General features: G+C 57.4%; 1 protein-coding gene across 12 annotated transcripts in view; it reads right to left on the bottom strand.

Annotated features, from left to right (window-relative positions):
* Nucleotides 1–24,687, bottom strand: part of GAK (cyclin G associated kinase) — a 90,756-nt gene that overhangs the window by 55,997 nt on the left and 10,072 nt on the right. For 9 of the 12 annotated variants that reach the window (XM_063722590.1, XM_063722627.1, XM_063722615.1 and 6 more), the window contains 4 exon segments: nt 11,906–11,967; nt 11,033–11,092; nt 9,974–10,088; nt 2,146–2,288 (listed from right to left, as the gene is read on the bottom strand). In XM_063722590.1, the coding sequence (XP_063578660.1) occupies nt 2,146–2,288; nt 9,974–10,088; nt 11,033–11,092; nt 11,906–11,967 (380 nt within the window). 12 annotated transcript variants of the gene reach the window in all.

The raw sequence follows: 24,687 nt of genomic DNA on the forward strand, positions 1-24,687 counted from the left end.
CAGCCCGGGTGACAGAGCAAGACTCCGCCTAAAAAAAAAAAAAACCAGAAATGTCCTCACGTCCCCAGAGACATGGACAAAAGTATCTGGGACTGATAAGGCTTTAAAACTCTTCGGCAGGCTGGGAGCGGTGGCTCATGCCTGGAATCCCAGCACTTTCAGAGGCTGAAGAGGGTGGATCACTCGAGCTCAGGAGTTCCGGATCAGCTTGGGCAACATGGCGAAACCCCACCTCTACTGAAAATACAAAAACTAGGAAGGCGTGGTGTGCGCCTGCGGTCCCAGCTACTCAGGAGGCTCAGGTGGGAGATCACCTGGACCAAGTTGGCCGAGGCAGCAGTGAGCCCTGTCAGTGCCGCTGCACTCCAGCCCGGGCTGTAGAGCCAGACTCTGACTCAAAAAAAAAAAAAAAAAACCTCAAAAAACCACTTCAGCAAAAGCCTCAGCACAGAGGACGAGGGCCACCATGCGCAGGCCAGGCACAGGCTTCACAGATAACAGAGAAGCCTCACAAAGTCCTGGGTTTTTTAAAAAACACAACAGCAGGAGTGAAAACTGGGCCACAAACCAGAAGACGCCGGCAGCACAGGCGACATTTAGCAGATTATGAGAATACACAAGCTGCTCCAATGAACCAAACACACAAGACAGTGGAAAATCTTTTAAAAAGGCAAGAAACAAAAGGAAGTTTACTGAAGAACAAGACCCGAATGACTATAACAAACATTCAACTTCATTAATATCAGGAAAAGGCAAAATCACAACCCATCAGACTATACTCCCCCCCAGGCCAGCCAAAATCAACACAGGCAGCTCAGGGCATGGACGGCCCACGGAGCAGGAGTGTCCTCTGTGGGGCTGTGGGAAGCAGCCACGTCACATGGAAACCGCGCAGTGCCGGCGGCAGCATGGAGCGCGGGCCCAGCCCCGGTCTAGAAGCACCTGTGTGGCGGTGTGGTGGGCAGCATGGAGCGCGGGCCCAGCCCTGGCCCAGAACCACCTGTGTGGCGGTGTGGCAGGCAGGGATGGAGCGCGGGTCTAGAAGCACCTGTGTGGCTGTGTGGTGGGCAGGGCAGCCCTTTTACATGCAGCCAGTGGTCATGCCCACATCACGCCAACCCCAGGACGCCACGCCTCGGAGAAACCCGTGGTGACAGGAGAGACGGGCAGGGGAGTCTGCCCGTGAACGGAATGGGAGGTGCAGTGGGGGGACAGTCAGGAAGTGCAGAGAGCTCTCCTCAAGCTGAGCAGGTAAGGGGTCCGGCCCTCAACCCCAGCGCCTGAGACAGGGCCAGGCAGACGAGCGCTGGGCTTCCTCCCGGCTCCAAGAGGCCGAACCAGGGAGGCACTGTGGGGTCCAGGACTGCCCAGGGGCCGAGGAAGGGGCACGGGGTGAGCAGGAGTTGGGGGCCTGAGCCAACACCACTGGGGGGCTGAGGAAGGAACGTGGGGTGAGCAGGAATGCGGGGCCTGAACTGACACCACTGGGGGGGGGTGCCGAGGAAGGAGTGTGGGGTGAGCAGGAATGGGGTCCTGAACTGACACCACCGGCGGGCACCCTCGTCCGCAGCTCCCCACGGAAACTGGAGTGAGCAAGCATCCAGCACGGGGACCTGGAATTCCAGACAGAAGCTCCAGGCTGTGAGCACCCCCCACTGGGAGTGAAGGCCCCCAGCAGGGAGGCGGGGCCATCCCGGGATCTCTGTCGGCAAAGGCCTGTGAGACAGACGCTAATTTTCTTCAGGGCTGAAAAAGCAACGTTTCTGGAAGATCCGCTTCCACTGTTGAGAGGCTCACGCACATCTTCTAGGTGAGATGGTGCAGCCTCACCTGCTCTCACCCCCGCATCCTAACCGAGTGGGACCCCCCCACAGAGGCTGTGAACCGCGTGTGGAGGGAGCCGCTACCCTGTGGTCCCTGTGGATGATGGGCGGCTCCTAACCGAGCGGGACCCGCACACAGAGGCTTCGGCAGCCACTACCTTGTGGTCCCTGTGGATGATGGGCGGCTCCTAACCGAGCGGGACCCGCACACAGAGGCTTCGGCAGCCACTACCTTGTGGTCCCTGTGGATGATGGGCGGCTCCTAACCGAGCGGGACCCGCACACAGAGGCCTTGGCAGCCGCGTGTGGAGGGAGCCGCTACCTTGAGGTCCCTGTGGATGATGGGCGGCTTCTGCCGGTGCATGTGCTGCACGGCACGGCATGTCTGGTAGAAGATCTTCAGAACCGTGTCACACGACAGGGGACCTCGAGATTCCATTTTCTTCAAAAATTCCACCAGCTGCCCTAAAAGAGAATGAAACTCACATGGAGGCAGGAGAACAGGGTCCGGAGACAAGGAACCTAAGGCTGTTTCACGTGGACTTCCCAGAACTAAATGGAAAGGAAAACCCTAACTTGCCACACCTAAGTAACAAAACGACCAGAGGCTACTCCCTTTGACCTTTTCTGCCTGGCAGATGGGAAACTGGCTGACTACAGATCTCCTCTTCGTTTGCAACTCTGTAACTTCACCCTGTCTTCTGATTGCTTTTCGTAACCAATCAGATGTTTGCACAGGAGTGTGACCTTCTGGTTAGCTGCTTTCTGCAACCATTAGGCTGATGGCGGGCTACCACTTCGTTTACATGAGGTGAGCACGAAGTGGCCAGTGGGAAACCTCTAGGGGGTATTTGGACCCGAGAAGATTCTGCATCCGGACCCTTGAGCCGCTGCTTGGGCCACCCCCACACTGTGGAGTGTACTTTTGTTTTCAATAAATTCCCGCTTTCATTCTTTTGCTGCTTCATTCTTTCTTTGTTTCGCTGGGCGTTTTGTCCAGTTTGTTCAAAACGCCAAGAACCTGGACAACTTGCAGTCACCACTCTCTACTGTTAACAACATCACCGTGGAGCTATCGGTGCTCTGCCCTCCCTGGCCCCAGGCCACGCTACAGACTCTGCCATGCCGCACCACGCTAGGGACTCTGCCACATCGGGCCACACTAGAGACTCTGCCACACCCCAGGCCACGTTACGGACTCTGCCACACCCCAGGCCATGCCACGGACTCTGCCACGCTGGGCCACATTACAGACGCCACACCACGCTTTGAACTCTGCCATGCCCCAGGCCATGCTACGGACTCTGCCACACCCCAGGCCACGTTACTATGGACTCCACCACACCGGGCCACGCTGCCTTTTCCAGCCACAGTCCCAGTCAAGCCCGCCCTGAGTGCCGCTCCCGCCTTTCCTTCCTGCAGCTGCTGCAGAAAGGGTTGCAGGTATGAGGATGCCCACCTCAGCCCCGTGTGTGGGACCACCACCCAGTGGCAGGGGTGGGCCCGGAGCAGCCCCACAGTCAAGTCACACACAGAGCAGAGGCCAGGGGGCAAGACGCCCAAGCGCCACCAAAGCAACAACCACGTCAGCATCCCAGCAGCTGAGCTGGCGTGCCGTTAACGTGAGAACCACATCAGCGTCCCAGCAGTTGAGCTGGCGAGCCGTTAATGTGAGAACCACATCTGTGTCCTGGCAACCAAGCCAGGCATGTCATTAACATGGATACAAAGAGAAATGACTACAAATACACAAGTGCTCAAACCTCTAAGTGAACACTCAGTGTCCTCAGATGACAAATGATCATTCTCACATTCATAACAGTCTCAGTGCCTGCACGTGGCCCACACCCCAGGGAGCCCGTCCTGCCATGGCTGGCACCTTCCAGGCACCCTAGCCCTGGCCCAACCAAGGAAACCAGGGATGTGGGGCCGGGGCAGCACACAGGGCTGAGGACCTGCTGGGGACCGGAGCATTCACACTGCCAGTCACCCCAGCACCCCTATGCAGCCCCCACAGACGTGCAGATCCAACCCATCCTGCTCCTAGCCTGATCTTACCCTGGGTCTTGCCCATTTCAGTTGGGCCACAGTCCACGTGTGGCATCATCCCTGGGGCCTCTGCATCTTGTGCCCCATCTTTTCAGCCCCGTGCTCCTGCCTCTGCTCTCTACAGAGCAGCCACCGTCACCCTCTGCTCATCCCACTCCACACCCGTGAAGGCCACCACCCCTGCAGCCCCAGGGCCAAGGCCAGCACCACCACCCACGGAACCCACACCCAGCATCTCCCCCACACTGCCACAGCCTGCGCCCCTAGCCACACCGGCCTCCCTTCCTCCCTGCCTCAGGACCCCTCACACGCTGCTTCTGCGGCCAGGATGCGTCCCAGACCGCCCCTTCCGCTCACCTCCCAAGGAACCAACTCTGCCCACGCCACCTAAACATGCACCCTTCTCCTGGGACTCACTCTCCCTGGCTCTTCGAGCCACCCAACCACCTGGCGTAGGCATGGATCAGCTGTGTCTGGCAAGTCACTGAGCCCCCGATGCCTGCACACAGCAAAGTGTGCAGCCGACTCAATTCCACTGACAACAAAGGCATGGTGTGAGAGCCGGTCGGGACCTGCCACAGCTCAGGCTGGGCCACGCTAGAATTGACTCACAGACCGGACCCACCTGCGTGCCCCCAGCACAGCCCAGCACTGCCCCCACCTGCACCCAGCTGAGGGGCCCTCCCACTCCCCCAGCTCTGCCAGCCCTGGCCCTCAACCCCAGGTGAAAGCCCTCCCAGCCCTCACCACAGCTCCCTCAAAAGTTTTGTGCTAACCCTCGGAGAAACAGGTGGGCTCTCAGGAAAAATGAGGGGCACCCACAGGAGGAACGGGGTGCTCAGAAAGAGAGGAACAGACCCGGGAGAGGCTGAGGCCAGGCCCAGGGAGTCAGAGCGGGGGTGACTTGCCCTCTACGCTGGCCATCATGGATGGGCAAGTCCGTTTCAGTGGTAACTGGCCCCCCTGTTCAGTGCCTCATTCTCAGTGAGAATAAATGGGGTTTTTAAAAGTAAAAATTCTGTATGTGGCTGAGTGGGGAACGGGTATGTGGCTCTTCCCTCAGAGGGCACTGGAGGGGTTGCCTCACGGGAGGGGCCGGGCATATCCCCGGAGCTTGACCTCCAGGCCTCCTCCAGTGAGCCCTGAACCTGCAGCTGCACGGGGGAGCCCACATCCCTCCCGCTTCTCAGAGATGCTGCGGCTCTCCCCTGGCACAGCTGTGCCATCCACAGAGCCCTGCAGCTCAGCTCTCAGCCGCACATGCTGCTCCAGACAGGCAGTCCCCAGGAGTGAGCTGGTGCACGCATGCGTTAGTTTGCCTCATGTATTTATGACTTGAGGGGCCGGGCCCGGCCCCTCTCCTTCCCATACCACCCCATGCAGGGGCAGCGATGAGCCGCTGGCTCCGGCCCTATCCCCGCCCCTCCCGTATGCACACTATCCTGGGAACGCACTGGACACCAAGCAGCTTCAGTTCTCACATCCGTCCTGCTCAAGCTTTCCAAAGCCAGGATGTCTAGAGCCAAGATTTACCCCTCGCAAAGGCTTTCTGATCTCGGAAATGATGAGCGAGGGAGATAAGCAGCAAAACATCCATCACTAGACCAACATGAAGCCCCATCTGGCCTTTATCCAAGTTGCCCCAAGTGTGCTGGGCAAAGGGTGGGGCAAGGCTCACACAGCAGGCAGGCTGCAGCTCCAGGAGGAAGCCCGCAGGCCTCAAACAGAAGACGTAGTGATGCATCCACACCAGGAAAACCAAGCAGCCTTCTGGATGGAACGAAGTGACCGCACCACGTGGAAAGAGGCCTGAGCAGGGTGCTCTCGCCAGCGATCCCAGCGCCTCAGGAGGCCTTAGTGGGAGGATCACCTGAGCCCAGGAGTTCAAGACCAGCCTGGGCAACACAGCAAGACACCATCTCTACAAAAAATACAAAACTTAGCCAAGCACAGGGGCCAACACCTGTAATCCCAGTGCTACAGGTGTTGCTTGAGCTCACGCGTTCAAGACCAGCCTGGCAACATAGTGAGACTCTGTCTCTAAGAAAAGTTTACTCTTTAAATTTAGCTGGGCATGGTGGTGCACACCTGAAGTCCCAGCTACTCCAGAGGCTAAGGCGGGAGGACTGCTTGAGCCCAGGAGTTTGAAGCTACAGTGAGCTATGAACCACTGCAGTCCAGCTTCGGCAACAGAGCAAGACCCTGTCTCCAAAAAAATATGCCTGATATGGTAAATTTTTTTAAAGAGGAAAATTATATAAAGTAAAATCCCATTTTTATAAGCACTCATAAAACTCTGGGTTGTTGATGGTGTTTTTCTTTTTTTTTTTTTGAGACAGAGTCTCGGCTCACTGCAACCTCCGCCTCCCAGGTTCAAGCAACTCTCCTGCCTCAGCCTCCCAAGTAGCTGGGATTACAGGCCCCCACTACCATGCCTGGCTAATTTTTGTATTTTTACAATACAAAAGAGACGGGGTTTAGCCATGTTGGCCAGGCTAGTCTCAAACTCCCGACCTCAAGCGATCCACCAGCCTCGGCCTCCCAAAGTGCTAGGATTACAGGCGTGAGCCACCGCGCCTGGCCTAACTCTGTGTTATTTGTATTTTGTCAATCAGCATGTATTCTTTTATAATGAAAACTGACAAGTAACACCACGAGCAGGAGGCCCCACGGCGTGACGCGTGCTCCCGACGAATCTTAATCCCACTGGTTTCAGCACCTCCCAGCTCTGCGGGAGGCCCTAGAAGCACAGCCCAGGAGCGGGTGTCAGAATCCAGGGACCTCCAGAGAAAACAGTGCCATGAACAACAAGAGACTGACTGACAGACACCTCAACCGAGCACACACAGGAGCCTTGACGAGGCCCTGGTATGTGCACGGGAAGGGCTGGGAGCGACGTGTCAGGGATGGGAGACACAGCCCAGCACGGACTGCATGGACGCACGGGAGGGGCCAGGAGCGACGTGTCAGGGATGGGAGAGAGCCCAGCACGGACTGCATGGACACACGGGAGGGGCCGGGAGCGACGTGTCAGGGATGGGAGAGAGCCCAGCACGGACTGCATAGACACACGGGAGGGGCCGGGAGCGACGTGTCAGGGATGGGAGAGACAGGGACGGGAAGGGCCCAGCACGGACCACACAGCACAGCCTCACCAAATCGCGAGGATCTTCTCAGGGGCACAAACACCAGTGGCCATCATGGAATTTCTCTCAGGCTGTATAGGGTTATGAGGCTTTCTGCTCTTGATGTCTGCGACTTATTTTTAAACGGTTAGAATGGACAGAGGGAAAGCTGCCGTGGGACACGCTCAAGTCTGGGGAACCCCATGAGCAGCAAGGGGACAGTGGACGTCCCTTGTGCTACCTTCAGCTTTTCCGCAGGTTTGACGTTTCAGAACACAACACGGAGAAACACGAGCGGCACATCCCCACAGTGTCAGCTGAAGAACTGGGGCTACCTGGCAGCATCTCCTCAGCCCACAGGCGGCTCTGACCACCCCCCACCCCCGAGACTTCTTGGCCACGTCAAGCACCCATCCGCCACCCACGTCAGGACAACCCTGGCAACAGGCGCTGGAGGGCCACAGAGGGGCCTGGGCCAGCTGCCAGGTGTGGCATCAAAGAAGGGCCAGGTGGGGCCCCCAGGCAGAGGAGCATGGGCAGAGCCAGGGGCCCTCAGGCAGTCAGGTCTCACCCAGCTCCTCCCAGGCACAGCTGCAGAGAGGAGACCCTGCCCGACAGGGCACTGACAGGTGCAGCCGCTACATCCAAGCAGCTTACACCCCACAGTCCACCCTCCCTCACTCAGCACAGGGCTCCCCCAACTCAGCACAGGGACACCTACCCTCAGCAGTACAGAGCTCCCCTCTAAGTGCAGTCCTCACTCCATTAAGCTCAGGGCCCCCCCAACTAAATGCAGGCCCCCCACAAAGCACAGGATGCCCCCCTCCCACTAAGTGCAGTTCCCCCCTCCACTAAGCACAGGGCCCCTTCCACGACGCTCAGGGCCCTGCTCAGTGCAGGGGTCCCCCCTCAGCTCAGAACCCCCTTGCTTGCCCTCCATTTCTGGACACATGCCCCTCCTGCTGCCCTCTCTGCTGACCTGCTGCCCCACCCCTACTTGTCCCCTCAGGCCTGTGCCAGCCGGCCCTGCGGTAACAGCTCCTCCTGGCTGCTGAGCAGGGGCTGGCTTGTGGACGACAGATCTCATGCGGCTACAGGTGCCCTCCCCACAGGCTTCCTTCTGCGGGGCTCCCTTCCTCAGTCTCCCCTGCTGCTCCCGGCCTCTCCTCTCCCCTCTCTCCCTGCCTGGGGGACAGATGCAGGGGAGTCACTAGTGTCACCACCCCCTCGCCGGCCAGGCCGCAGCTCTGAGGCCTCCCCGAGTGCTCAACTTCCCCTCGCCTCCTGGCACAGGAGCTCTGGAGGCATCGGCACGAGGCAGGGCTGGGGGGTGGAGCCGCCCTCCGAGGCACAGGTCTTGTTTCCCCTTTGCAGACACAGCCTGAGGCTCAGCAGGGTCAGGCCACGTCTCCAGCCAGTCAGTGTGGGCTCCAGTGATACCAATACGACATCCCCCGCACTCACTCACACAGACCACTCTGCCCCTAGAACTCTCCGAAAGCACCACCCCAACCCACCGGCCTCTCTTCCTGTCCTGACAAACAGACCACGGAGTCGTCGTGCCATCTTCCTGGGCTCAACCCTGATGAGGCTGGGCACCCACAGAGGGACCTGGAGTTGTCCACCTCTGCAGCCTCTCCTCTCCTCGCCGGGACCCCAGAGCCCTGAGAAGGACAGACAGCAGCACTCCTCCACCCTGCTCAACACCGCTCATGGAAGGCTACCATGCTCCACCCCACAGGGACCCCAGAGCCCTGAGAAGGACAGACAGCAGCACTCCTCCACCCTGCTCAACACCGCTCACGGAAGGCCACCACGCTCCACCCCACAGGGACCCCAGAGCCCCTGACAAGGACAGACAGCAGCACTCCTCCACCCTGCTCAACACCGCCCACGGAAGGCCACCACGCTCCACCCCACAGGGACCCCAGAGCCCCCGACAAGGACAGATGCTCCTCCACCCTGCTCAACACCGCCCACGGAAGGCCACCACGCTCCACCCCACAGGGACCCCAGAGCCCTGAGAAGGACAGACAGCAGCACTCCTCCACCCTGCTCAACACCGCCCACGGAAGGCCACCACGCTCCACCCCACAGGGACCCCAGAGCCCTGACAAGGACAGACAGCAGCACTTCTCCACCCTGCTCAACACCGCTCACGGAAGGCCACCATGCTCCACCCCACAGGGACCCCAGAGCCCTGACAAGGACAGACAGCAGCACTCCTCCACCCTGCTCAACACCACTCACGGAAGGCCACCACGCTCCACCCCACAGGGACCCCAGAGCCCCTGACAAGGACAGACAGCAGCACTCCTCCACCCTGCTCAACACCACTCACGGAAGGCCACCACGGAAGGCCACCATGCTCCACCCCACAGGGACCCCAGAGCCCTGAGAAGGACAGACAGCAGCACTCCTCCACCCTGCTCAACACCGCTCACGGAAGGCCACCACGCTCCACCCCACAGGGACCCCAGAGCCCTGAGAAGGACAGACGCTCCTCCACCCTGCTCAACACCACTCACGGAAGGCCACCACGCTCCACCCCACAGGGACCCCAGAGCCCTGAGAAGGACAGACGCTCCTCCACCCTGCTCAACACCGCTCACGGAAGGCCACCACGCTCCACCCCACAGGGACCCCAGAGCCCTGAGAAGGACAGACGCTCCTCCACCCTGCTCAACACCACTCACGGAAGGCCACCATGCTCCGCCCCGTGCTGCCACTGGAGACAGGCAGGATGGGAGCCCGGCTCTCTGGCTGCCCGCAGCTCTGCAAGGAGACAACGCAGGTGGCCCACCCGGACGGTGGGAAGCTCACTGGGGGTCAGCGTGGGCCTCTCACAGAACTACTGTCAGACAGCTGCCCGTGCTTCCCGCTAAGACCAACACAGCTTGAGAGAGGATGCCGGGCATGCTTCACAGCCATGCAGCTGAGTTAGGAGGCACCAAGCCGGCCTTCACAGGACGTTACCTTTACAGAGCTCTGTGAGCAAGAGGAACTCAGCCTGCCCCGTGTCCGACTCCTCTTTTCCTATAGATGCTGCAGAACAAAACTGGACAATGTTCGGGTGGCCGGAAAGCTTTTTCTGCAGTTGTCTTGTTAAAGGAGAATGTACATAACCATGTCCACAGTTCTGTGCACTTAAAAATCAATGTATACAATATTAACACACTGAAGCCAGAATACTTGAATCGAACCCCCTTACAATTTCAGACGTCAGAGCGGAAGATGAGGGAGAGAGCAGTGGACGACCAAGAGAAAGGCAGACGGAGGCAGGAGGAGCTGCAGGAGAGGGTAGGGACAAAGGCAGGCATGCCAGCCACACACACCTGACCACAGCGACACCAAAGTCCGTCCCGTGCCCGGCAGGAGGAGGCAGGGCCCTCAGGGGGCTGTGCGCAGGGAGGCTGCGGAGCGGCTGTGTCCACCTGAACCCACACTCAGGCAGCCAGCGGGCTCTCCGAGTGAACAGAGCTAGGAGAGGAAAGAGAGGCAGAGTCTGAGGGCAGCCAGGGCCGACGACTCCAGGCTCAGGAGGGACATGTGGCAGTGGACAGGGAGTGCAGCCCCAGATCCTCCGTCAGCGCTGGGAGATGCCCCGCCCAGTCATGCTTGGACAGCCTGAGAAGGGACGAGGGGTGGCTGAGGACAAGCCACATCGGGGCCTGTGGAGCCAGGCCAGCTGCACGGCTCTCAGCCAGGTCTCCGGAAGAGCTGAGGGGGCCGGGCCGGGCAAGGGCCCCCTGTGGCAACCAGCCCATCCACTGGGCAGGGAGACCTCTTGGGTGGGAACAACTCCATTCCCAACACTTCTGAATCTTCTACGACTACCCTGGCAGTAAAAAAACAGAAAAAACTGCTTCTTACTAGAAGTCACCTAAGCTAAGTCAGGTAAAAGCAAAAAGCCGACTCTAACACATGAAAGACAACGTCACAGAGTAGCCTCTCGGCCACTGGCGGTCACAGCTTGACGCAGGCCTGTGCCTGCCAAAGCCACTGTGCTGGCTCCTGGTTCCAGGAAAAGGATACCATGAAACAAACTTCTTGAATGATGGCTCTGTTCTTTTCCTCTTCATTGGATAGTAGCCTCTGTATCAGGAAACAGCACACACAAAAGATGAAAGTAAGTTTACCTTCCTACCCCAGCCAATGCGTCATCTCAGACATAAGCACGCAAGAGAGCAATGCAATGCGTCTAATACAGCTCCCCCCGTTTCGTGTGTTTCCACCTTTGACCCCTGTAAAAACGTGCTGGGGGTTCAAGACCTTCGAAAGATCTTTGTGATCCAAGGACACAAGAAAAGGCAAAAACAGGAGCCTTTCCTCCAAACGGGCCAGAGTAAAATGAGATAGACAAGAAGGAAGAGCGGAGATGCTCTGCAGACATAGGGGCAGCGTGCGTGCAGACCACGACAACAGGCCCACTCATGCCCACTCTCAAAGGCGGGGCCGCCCTGGTGCCCAGCGTGGTGACAGCAAATGGGGCCTTCTTAGGTCTCAGGACAAAACTGCACAGTACAGACCCTCCCACTGTGACCCCTATTTACAGACATGGTAGCAACACATATTTTTTACAAGCAGCTTTTAAACTCCTTGTATTCATAGAGCCCTTATTTTGGCACATGGAGGCCAAGAAGGCATGACCCCACCGTGAGGTCACCCCCAGCACAGCCCCTGCTGCAGGGCAGGCAGGGCCACAGGAATGTGAAGCCCAAAGCTGGAGACCAAGGCTCCTGCAGTGCCCAAGGCTGCTGAGCTTCAGCAGAAGCAAAAGGGACAAGTATGTCCAGGCTGCAAAAGGAAACAAAGTAAGTAACAGGGACGCATCCCTGAAAACACCGTCACCACAGAGTCCCTTTACATACGTCAGAAATCCAGAGAAGGCGTTAAATGATTCATTACCTTTAGTGCATACTCTCTGCCACTCCCCACATCTTGAGCTTCATACACAAATGCAAACCCTCCTGAAAATTAAAAAGACTTGTCAGTTCAACACTATGATTTTATTTAACGTATCAGGCTTTAAAAATAACTTCACTAAGTAAAATACAAATTGACTCATGGCTGTCGCCAGCAGTTTTCTACAAAACATAATGGCCCCAACGTACACGCCCCCCGCAAACACGGCCCCAGCATACATGCCCCCACACACACAGCCCCAGTGTGCACAGCCCCCCCCCACACACAGCTCCAGCGTACACGGCCCCACACACACAGCCCCAGTGTGCACAGCCCCCCCCACACACAGCCCCAGTGTGCACAGCCCCCCCCACACACACAGCCCCAGTGTACACAGCCCCCCCCACACACACAGCCCCAGCGTACACAGCCCCACACACACAGCCCCAGTGTGCACAGCCCCCCACACACACACAGCCCCAGTGTACACAGCCCCCCCCACACAGCCCCAGTGTGCACAGCCCCACACACACACACAGCCCCAGTGTACACAGCCCCATACACACACAGCCCCAGTGTGCACAGCCCCCCCCACACACACAGCCCCAGTGTACACAGCCCCCCCACACACACAGCCCCAGTGTACACAGCCCCCCCCACACACACAGCCCCAGTGTACACAGCCCCCCCCACACACACAGCTCCAGTGTACACAGCCCCCCCCACACACACAGCCCCAGTGTACACAGCCCCATACACACACAGCCCCAGTGTGCACAGCCCCCCCCACACACACAGCCCCAGTGTACACAGCCCCCCCCACACACACAGCCCCAGTGTACACAGCCCCCCCCACACACACAGCCCCAGTGTGCACAGCCCCCCCCACACACACAGCCCCAGTGTGCACAGCCCCCCCCACACACACAGCCCCAGTGTGCACAGCCCCCCCCACACAGCCCCAGTGTACACAGCCCCCCCCACACACACAGCCCCAGCGTACACAGCCCCCCCACACACACAGCCCCAGCGTACACAGCCCCCCCCACACACACAGCCCCAGTGTACACAGCCCCCCCACACACACAGCCCCAGTGTACACAGCCCCCCCCACACACACAGCCCCAGTGTACACAGCCCCCCCCACACACACAGCCCCAGTGTACACAGCCCCCCCCACACACACAGCCCCAGTGTACACAGCCCCATACACACACAGCCCCAGTGTGCACAGCCCCCCCCACACACACAGCCCCAGTGTACACAGCCCCCCCCACACACACAGCCCCAGTGTACACAGCCCCCCCCCACACACAGCCCCAGTGTACACAGCCCCCCCCACACACACAGCCCCAGTGTACACAGCCCCCCCACACACACAGCCCCAGTGTGCACAGCCCCCCCCACACACACAGCCCCAGTGTACACAGCCCCCCCACACACACAGCCCCAGTGTACACAGCCCCATACACACACAGCCCCAGTGTGCACAGCCCCCCCCACACACACAGCCCCAGTGTACACAGCCCCCCCACACACACAGCCCCAGTGTACACAGCCCCATACACACACAGCCCCAGTGTACACAGCCCCCCCCACACACACAGCCCCAGTGTACACAGCCCCATACACACACAGCCCCAGTGTGCACAGCCCCCCCCACACACACAGCCCCAGTGTGCACAGCCCCCCCCACACACACAGCCCCAGTGTACACAGCCCCCCCCACACAGCCCCAGTGTGCACAGCCCCCCCCACACACACAGCCCCAGTGTACACAGCCCCCCCCACACACACAGCTCCAGCGTACACAGCCCCCCCCACACACACAGCCCCAGTGTGCACAGCCCCCCCCACACACACAGCCCCAGTGTGCACAGCCCCCCCCACACACACAGCCCCAGTGTACACAGCCCCCCCCACACACACAGCCCCAGTGTACACAGCCCCCCCCACACACACAGCCCCAGTGTACACAGCCCCCCCCCCACACACAGCCCCAGTGTACACAGCCCCCCCACACACACAGCCCCAGCGTACACGGCCCCACACACACAGCCCCAGTGTACACAGCCCCCCCACACACACAGCCCCAGTGTGCACAGCCCCCCCCACACACACAGCCCCAGTGTACACAGCCCCCCCACACACACAGCCCGAGTGTGCACAGCCCCCCCCACACAGCCCCAGTGTACACAGCCCCCCCCACACACACAGCCCCAGCGTACACAGCCCCCCCACACACACAGCCCCAGCGTACACGGCCCCACACACACAGCCCCAGTGTACACAGCCCCCCCACACACACAGCCCCAGTGTGCACAGCCCCCCCCACACACACAGCCCCAGTGTACACAGCCCCCCCACACACACAGCCCCAGTGTGCACAGCCCCCCCCACACACACAGCCGCAGTGTGCACAGCCCCCCCCACACACACAGCCCCAGTGTACACAGCCCCCCCCACACACACAGCCCCAGTGTACACAGCCCCCCCCACACACACAGCCCCAGTGTACACAGCCCCCCCCACACACACAGCCCCAGTGTACACAGCCCCAGTGTGCACAGCCCCCCCCACACACACAGCCCCAGTGTACACAGCCCCCCCCACACACACAGCCCCAGTGTACACAGCCCCCCCACACACACAGCCCCAGTGTGCACAGCCCCCCCCACACACACAGCCCCAGTGTACACAGCCCCCCCACACACACAGCCCCAGTGTACACAGCCCCATACACACACAGCCCCAGTGTGCACAGCCCCCCCCACACACACAGCCCCAGTGTACACAGCCCCCCCACACACACAGCCCCAGTGTACACAGCCCCATACACACACAGCCCCAGTGTACACAGCCCCCCCCACACACACAGCCCCAGTGTACACAGCCCCATACACACACAGCCCCAGTGTGCACAGCCCCCCCCACACACACAGCCCCAGTGTGCACAGCCCCCCCCACACACACAGCCCCAGTGTACACAGCCCCCCCCACACAGCCCCAGTGTGCACAGCCCCCCCCACACACACAGCCCCAGTGTACACAGCCCCCCCCACACACACAGCTCCAGCGTACACAGCCCCCCCCACACACACAGCCCCAGTGTGCACAGCCCCCCCCACACACACAGCCCCAGTGTACACAGCCCCCCCCACACACACAGCCCCAGTGTACACAGCCCCCCCCACACACACAGCCCCAGTGTACACAGCCCCCCCACACACACAGCCCCAGCGTACACGGCCCCACACACACAGCCCCAGTGTACACAGCCCCCCCACACACACAGCCCCAGTGTGCACAGCCCCCCCCACACACACAGCCCCAGTGTACACAGCCCCCCCACACACACAGCCCCAGTGTGCACAGCCCCCCCCACACAGCCCCAGTGTACACAGCCCCCCCCACACACACAGCCCCAGTGTACACAGCCCCCCCACACACACAGCCCCAGCGTACACGGCCCCACACACACAGCCCCAGTGTACACAGCCCCCCCACACACACAGCCCCAGTGTGCACAGCCCCCCCCACACACACAGCCCCAGTGTACACAGCCCCCCCACACACACAGCCCCAGTGTGCACAGCCCCCCCCACACACACAGCCGCAGTGTGCACAGCCCCCCCCACACACACAGCCCCAGCGTGCACAGCCCCCCCCACACACACAGCCCCAGCGTACACAGCCCCCCCCACACACACAGCCCCAGCGTACACAGCCCCCCCCACACACACAGCCCCAGCGTACACAGCCCCCCCCACACACACAGCCCCAGCGTACACAGCCCCCCCCACACACACAGCCCCAGCGTACACAGCCCCCCCCACACACACAGCCCCAGCGTACACAGCCCCCCCCACACACACAGCCCCAGCGTACACAGCCCCCCACACACACACAGCCCCAGCGTACACAGCCCCCCCCACACACACAGCCCCAGCGTACACAGCCCCCCACACACACACAGCCCCAGTGTACACAGCCCCATACACACACACAGCCCCAGTGTGCACAGCCCCCCCCACACACACAGCCCCAGTGTGCACAGCCCCCCCCACACACACAGCCCCAGTGTGCACAGCCCCCCCCACACACACAGCCCCAGTGTGCACAGCCCCCCCCACACACACAGCCCCAGTGTACACAGCCCCATACACACACACAGCCCCAGTGTACACAGCCCCCCCCACACACACAGCCCCAGTGTACACAGCCCCCCCCACACACACACAGCCCCAGTGTACACAGCCCCCCCCACACACACAGCCCCAGTGTGCACAGCCCCCCCCACACACACAGCTCCAGTGTACACAGCCCCCCCCACACACACAGCCCCAGTGTGCACAGCCCCCCCCACACACACAGCCCCAGTGTACACAGCCCCCCCCACACACAGCCCCAGTGTACACAGCCCCCCCCCACACACAGCCCCAGTGTACACAGCCCCCCCCACACACACAGCCCCAGTGTACACAGCCCCCCCCACACACACAGCCCCAGTGTACACAGCCCCCCCCACACACACAGCCCCAGTGTACACAGCCCCACACACACACACAGCCCCAGTGTGCACAGCCCCCCCCACACAGCCCCAGTGTGCACAGCCCCCCCCACACACACAGCCCCAGTGTACACAGCCCCCCCCCCACACACAGCCCCAGTGTACACAGCCCCCCCCACACACACAGCCCCAGTGTGCACAGCCCCCCACACACACAGCCCCAGTGTGCACAGCCCCCCCCACACAGCCCCAGTGTGCACAGCCCCCCCCACACACACAGCCCCAGTGTACACAGCCCCCCCCACACACACAGCCCCAGTGTACACAGCCCCCCCCACACACACAGCCCCAGTGTACACAGCCCCCCCCACACACACAGCCCCAGTGTACACAGCCCCCCCCACACACACAGCCCCAGTGTACACAGCCCCCCCCCCACACACAGCCCCAGTGTACACAGCCCCCCCCACACACACAGCCCCAGTGTACACAGCCCCCCCCCCACACACAGCCCCAGTGTACACAGCCCCCCCCACACACACAGCCCCAGTGTGCACAGCCCCCCCCACACACAGCTCCAGTGTACACAGCCCCCCCCCCACACACACAGCCCCAGTGTGCACAGCCCCCCCCACACACACAGCCCCAGTGTGCACAGCCCCCCCCACACACACAGCCCCAGTGTGCACAGCCCCCCCCACACACACAGCCCCAGTGTACACAGCCCCCCCACACACACAGCCCCAGTGTACACAGCCCCCCCCACACACACAGCCCCAGTGTACACAGCCCCCCCCACACACACAGCCCCAGTGTACACAGCCCCCCCCACACACACAGCCCCAGTGTACACAGCCCCCCCCACACACAGCCCCAGTGTGCACGGCCCCCCCACACACACAGCTCCAGCGTACACGGCCCCACACACACACAGCCCCAGTGTACACGGCCCCACACACACACAGCCCCAGCGTGCATGGCCCCCCCCACACACAGCTCCAGTGTACACGGCCCTCAATACACACAGCCCCAGCGTGCATGGCCCCACACACACTCAGCCCCAGCGTACACGGCCCCCAGCACACACACAGCCCCAGCGTACACGGCCCCACACACACACAGCCCCAGCCTACACGGCCCCCCGCCACACACACAGCCCCAGCGTGCACGGCCCCCAACACACATAGCTCCAGCGTACACGGCCCTCCGCACTCAGCCCCAGCGTACACGGCCCCACACACACACAGCCCCAGCCTACACGGCCCCCCGCCACACACACAGCCCCAGCGTGCACGGCCCCCAACACACATAGCTCCAGCGTACACGGCCCTCCGCACTCAGCCACAGCGTACACGGCCCCACACACACACAGCCCCAGCATATATGGCCCCACACACACAGCCCCAGCGTACATGGCCCCAGACACACACACAGCCCCAGCGTACACGGCCCCCCGCACTCAGCCCCAGCATAAACGGCCCCTCGCACTCAGCCCCAGCGTGCACGGCCCCACACACACACAGCCCCAGCGTGCACGGCCCCACACACACACAGCCCCAGCGTGCACGGCCCCCCGCACTCAGCCCCAGCGTGCACGGCCCCCCGCACTCAGCCCCAGCGTGCACGGCCCCCCGCACTCAGCCCCAGCGTGCACGGCCCCCCGCACTCAGCCCCAGCGTGCACGGCCCCACACACACACAGCCCCAGCGTGCACGGCCCCCCGCACTCAGCCCCAGCGTGCACGGCCCCCCGCACTCAGCCCCAGCGTGCACGGCCCCACACACACACAGCCCCAGCGTGCACGGCCCCCCGCACTCAGCCCCAGCGTGCACGGCCCCACACACACACAGCCCCAGTGTGCACGGCCCCCCGCACTCAGCCCCAGCGTGCACGGCCCCCCGCACTCAGCCCCAGCGTGCACGGCCCCCCGCACTCAGCCCCAGCGTGCACGGCCCCAGTGCATACACCACTGCCTTTCACTTGCTCTACTCCAGAGACAAACAGGAATAACCTAAGAACAGACGTCAACAGAAGGAAAAACAAAACCACAGGTAGTTCTCCAAAGACCAACGAGACTGATAAATTCTAGACAGACTGATCCAGAGAGAGAGGACAGATCACCAATACCCAGATCAAGAGAGGGGACCTCCTTCCTCGACACCCAAAAGAGGAAAAGACATAAAAGGGAATACACACCAACATCACTCACGAATGTGGACCCAAGAATTCTTCATAAAACAGCAAACCAAGCCCAACAAGACATCAGGAGCAGAGTTGGTTTAACATTTGAAAATCAATTTAATTCTATTGTTTTGGGGTCTAATTTGCTTAGTTTTCTTTTAGCTTTCTGCAGTGGAAAAACTACATCATGAAATTTAAAACTCTCAGCAAACTAGGAACAGAAAGAAACCTCCCCAGCCTGATAGATGGCATCTGTGAGAGACCAATAGGAACGCTGCATTTTGTGGTGCAAAGTCGAATCCTCCCCTCTGACATCAGGAGGGAGGCGGACATCCTTGTTCTCACCACTGATGGTCGACACTGTGAGGAAGTTCTCGCCGGTGCCATCAGTCAAGAAAAAGAAATAAAAGGCATCCAGATGAAAAAAGGAGTAAAAATATTTTTATCTGCAGGTGACATGATTATCTATGCAGAAAATCTGGTGAAATCTACAAAAGAAAAGCTACCATAACTAATAAATGCATTCAGGACAGTTGTTGGATATAAGGGCAACATACAAAAACCAACTGTGCTTCCACATGTCCAAGGTTAGGCAGAGATTTTTTAGATATAAGCACAAAAGTAGGACCCATAAAAGAAAAATAATGATAAATGGACTTCAGGAATTTCTGCTTTTTGAAAACTGGTCAGAGGATGAAAAGATAAATCACTACTAAGTTTTGCAAATCATATACCTAATAAAGGACTTTTATCGAGAAAATATTTTAAAAATCCAAGTAACAACAACAATTTTTTTTTCTTCTGAGACAGGGTCCTACTCTGTCACCAGGATGGAGTGCAGTGGCACTATCACAATCCACTGCCTCGACCTCTGGGCTCAAGTGATTCTCCCACCTCAGCTTCCCAAGAAGCAGGGACTACAGGCATGCGTCACCACACCCAGCTAATTTTTTTATTCTTTGTAGAGACGAGGTTTCGCCAAGTTGCCCAGGCGGGTCTAGCCTCCCAAAGTGCTGGGACTACAGGTGTGAGCCACCATGCCCAGAAAACAACAAAAATTTTAATGTGCAAAAGATATGAATAGACACATCACCAAAGATATACTTGTGACAAGTACACAACGTGTCCCACCACGGCCCATTAGAGAAATGCAGACTTATTAAACAGCGAAGATAGGACCCCACACCTAGCAGAATACCTGACATTTAAAAACCGCCCAGACCAAGTGTCGCTGAGGATGTGGAGCGACTGGAATGCTTATGCACAGCTTTTGGAAATGGGAAATGGTACAATCACTCTGGAAAACATGTTGGTGATTTCTTAAAAAGCTTAACATAAATCAACAATACAGCCCTGACATTACGCTGCTGTGTATTTACCCAAGAAAAATGAAGGCACACGTGCGTACAAAGACTTGTACACAGCAGCTTCATGTGCAATAGCCTAAAAATGGAAACAACCCAAATGTCCGTCAACAAGTGAATGAACGAATTATCCACACCTGTAACACTACCTAGCAATAAAAAGGAGGAAACTGCTGTTACACGCAACAACATGAATAACACATGAAAAGGCAGTATGCCGAGTAAAAGATGCCAGGTGAAAAAAACAGAGTACATACACACACACACACATACAGTCAGTGTACAGAAAACTCCAGAAAACGCAAATAGATCTATAGTAACAGAAGGCCAACGCCAGGCCAAAAAAAGAGAGTACCTACACACACAAACAGTTAGTGGACAGAAAACTCCAGAAAACGCAAATGGATCTATAGTAACAGAAGGCCAATGCCAGGCCAAAAAAAGAAAGTACATACACACACATACAGTTAGTGGACAGAAAACTCCAGAAAACGCAAACGGATCTATAGTAACAGAAGGCCAATGCCAGGCCAAAAAAAGAGAGTACATACACACACATACAGTTAGTGGACAGAAAACGCAAACAGATCTATAGTGACAGAAGGCCAATGCCAGGCCAAAAAACGAGAGTACATACACATACAGTTAGTGTACAGAAAACTCTAGAAAATGCAAACGAATCTATAGTAACAGAAGGCCAATCAGTGGTTTCCTGGGATGGGTACAGGAAAGCAGGGCGAAGGGTTACCGCGGGGAAGAGGGAGACCGTGGCGCCGACGCACATGCTTGCTGCCTTGATTAGCGTGGCAGATACAGTGTGTGACACACACATACATACATGACACGTGCCGAAACATTTAAAACATGCAGCCTGTATATCTCATTTTTATCTCAACACAACTGTTAAAATATTTAAATAATAAATAAATCTGTGAAGAAAAACACAGATGAAAGGAAGTAAATGGAAATCCATGAAATAGAAAATAGAAAATAGATGGCTCCACTGCTAAATTACATCAAACACTTAAGGAAGAAATCACAACAAGCTTATAAAGTCTTTCATTAGATAGAGGAGAAGAGTTCCCAGCCCATTTCTTGAAGTTAGCATAACACTAACCAAAGAAGGGTATAAAGACCAAATTAAGGAAAGAGATCACTCATTACCACAGACACAAAAAATCCTCAAGAAAATACTGGCAAATTGATTCCAGCAAAACATAATAAGGATACTATGTCATGACCAGGTGGTATTCATCCCAGGAATGCAAGGTTGGTGTAACATTAAAAAATCAATCACTGTAGTAAACAACATTAGCAGAATAGGGAACACTGGATCACCAACAAAATTTAGAAATGACAACTACAAAAATCTGACTTCTAACATAAGACTTAATCGTGTTTTCTTCCTAAGATCAGGAACAAGGCAAGATGTCTGCTCTCAGCACTGTTAGCCAACATTTTACTGGAGATCCTAGTTAATGCAAGAAAGCTAGGAAAATTAATAAAAGGCATAAAGATCAAAAAGGAAAAACTAACAAAAGACACAAAACTTCAGTTAGCTAAGAAGAATCAGCTGAAGAGATCCACTGTACAACACGGTGACTATACAGTTAGTAACGGCAGATTACGTTACATTCTGAAAAATGCTCCCAAACTGACAACTATGATGCAGTACACGTGTTAACTGGCTAGATGTGGTCATTCCATGATGCATACATACTTCAAAACATCATAGTGTACGTGACAAAGACATCAATTTTATCTTTCAATTAAAAAATATATTAAACACGAAAAAAAGGAGGAACTGAAACTCCTCTCATTTTCAGATGCCATGACTGGAAAGGCAGAAGCCTCCAAAGGCCTCAGCACCGCATGACCTTAGCAGGACAGAAGGCTCCAAAGGTCTCAGCGCCACACGACCTTAGAAAGACAGAAGGCTCGAAAGGCCTCAGCGCCGCATGACCTTAGAAAGACAGAAGGCTCGAAAGGCCTCAGCGCCGCATGACCTTAGAAAGACAGAAGGCTCGAAAGGCCTCAGCACCGCATGACCTTAGAAAGACAGAAGGCTCCAAAGGTCTCAGCGCCACATGACCTTAGAAAGACAGAAGGCTCCAAAGGCCTCAGCGCCGCATGACCTTAGAAAGACAGAAGGCTCCAAAGGCCTCAGCGCCGCATGACCTTAGCAGGACAGAAGGCTCCAAAGGCCTCAGCGCCGCATGACCTTAGCAGGACAGAAGGCTCCAAAGGCCTCAGCGCCGCATGACCTTAGCAGGACAGAAGGCTCCAAAGGCCTCAGCGCCGCATGACCTTAGCAGGACAGAAGGCTCCAAAGGCCTCAGCGCCGCATGACCTTAGAAAGACAGAAGGCTCGAAAGGCCTCAGCGCTGCACGACCTTAGAAAGACAGAAGGCTCGAAAGGCCTCTCAGCGCCGCATGACCTTAGAAAGACAGAAGGCTCCAAAGGCCTCAGCGCCACATGACTTTAGAAAGACAGAAGGCTCCAAAGGCCTCAGCGCCGCATGACCTTAGCAGGACAGAAGGCTCCAAAGGCCTCAGCGCCGCATGACCTTAGAAAGACAGAAGGCTCGAAAGGCCTCAGCGCTGCACGACCTTAGAAAGACAGAAGGCTCGAAAGGCCTCTCAGCGCCGCATGACCTTAGAAAGACAGAAGGCTCCAAAGGCCTCAGCGCCACATGACTTTAGAAAGACAGAAGGCTCCAAAGGCCTCAGCGCCGCATGACCTTAGCAGGACAGAAGGATCGAAAGGCCTCAGCGCCACATGGCCTTAGCAGGGCCACAGGTCTCTGGGTGCCTCTCCAGCCGCACCCCCTGCTTGGTTCCAAGCCACCACACTGACACCACTGTGCTTCCTCAAACGCAACAGGCCCATTCCTGCCCCGGGCCTTCCCACACACCACAGGCCTGGAAGAGGCCCCCTGACCCTGGGCACCTCCTGGCTTGCTCCCCTGCGTCCCTCAGGGGCTGCTCTTCACTGCTTCTGCGATGCCTTCCCTAATGCACCTGCCCATCCCAGCCACTCTTTATCAACTTATTCCTTCTTTCTGACACTTTCTGATATCTAACATTATATCACACACTTACTCGGATACCTGTTTACCGTCCGTCTCAGCTAGACTATAAACACCATGAAGCAGAACTTTCCTCCACATTGTTTACATCTACATCCAGCACCTAAGCGGTGCCTGACCAAAAGTGTATACTAAGGGCTGGGCATGGTGGCTCATGCCTGTAACCCCAACGCTTAGGGAGGCTGAGACAGGAGGATCACTTGAACCCAGGAGTTTGAGGGCTGCAGTGAGCTATGATCAAGCCATTGTGCTCCAACCTGGATGACAGAGCAAGATCTTGTCTTAAAAAACAAAAATAGGCCGGGTGCAGTGGCTCAGGCCTGTAATCTCAGCACTTTGGTAGACTGCGGAGGGCGGATCACAAGGTGAGGAGATCGAGACAATCCTGGCTAACACGGTGAAACACCGTCTCTACTAAAAACACAAAAAATTAGCCCGGCATGGTGGCGGGCGCCTGTAGTCCCAGCTACTTGGGAGGCTGAGGCAGGAGAATGGTGTGAACCAGGGAGGCGGAGGTTGCAGTGAGCCAAGATCGCGCCACTGCACTCCAGCCTGGGCGACAGAGCGAGACTCCATCTCAAAAAAAAAAAAAAAAAAAAAAAAAAAAAAAAAAAAAAAAACCAACAACAAAAAGCACAGCATCACTGATGTTACTTTTAACATTTCTAACGTAGTATCACACCCAGTGCAGGGAAAGCATAAGGAAGATGAGCAGGAAGAATGTGCACTAAACTCCTGGTGGTGAAAACGCCACCAGGAAGGAGAAGGTCACAGAACTCCAAGAATATTGTGACATTATTCTATCAAAATTGTGAAAAAGGTTTAGAGCGTTTTTTGTTTTTGTTTTTTTTTTTGAGACGGAGTCTTGGTCTGTTGCCCAGGCTGGAATGCAGTGGCGCAATCTCGGTTCACTGCAACCTCCTCCTCTCGGGTTCAAGCGATTCTCCTGCCTCAGCCTCCCAAGTAGCTGGGACTACAGGCGCCCGCCACCGCACCCGGCTAATTTTTGCATTTTTAGTAGAGATGGGGTTTCACCGTGTTGGCCAGGATGGTCTCGATCTCCTGACCTCATGATCCCCCTGCCTCGGCCTCCCAAGTGCTGGGATTACAGGTGTGAGCCACCATGCCCGGCCCCAGATACTATTTTGTTGAAAGGTAAACGTTTATTCTGGATAGTAGGACATAGGTGTTTGTTATGTTACTCTATTTTTCTGCATTTTAAAATATTTCATAATTTTTAAAGATAGTAATATCTGGACTTGATCTTAAGACTTACTACACAGCTAAATTAATCAAGGCTGTGTGGTACTGGCAGAGGAACAGATAGAAAGATGACTGGAATGGAAAGAAAATCGCAGAAACAGCCACACAAATCAATCCAAGTGATTTCTTTTTCTTTTTCTTTTTTTTTTTGAGACGGAGTCTTGCTCTGTCACCCAGGCTGGAGTGCAGTGGCACAATCTCAGTTGACTGCAGCCTCCGCCTCCCAGGTTCAAGCGATTCTCTTGCCTCAGCCTCCCCAGTAGCTGCGACTACAGATGTTCATCACCACGCCCGGCTAATTTTTGTATTTTTAGTAGAGACGGGGTTTCACCATGTTGCCGAGGTTGGTCTTGAACTCCTGGCTTCAGGTGCCTTGGC

The sequence above is a fragment of the Pongo abelii genome, chromosome 3 (genome assembly GCF_028885655.2).
Source record: "Pongo abelii isolate AG06213 chromosome 3, NHGRI_mPonAbe1-v2.0_pri, whole genome shotgun sequence".
NCBI classification, from domain to species: Eukaryota; Metazoa; Chordata; class Mammalia; order Primates; family Hominidae; genus Pongo; species Pongo abelii.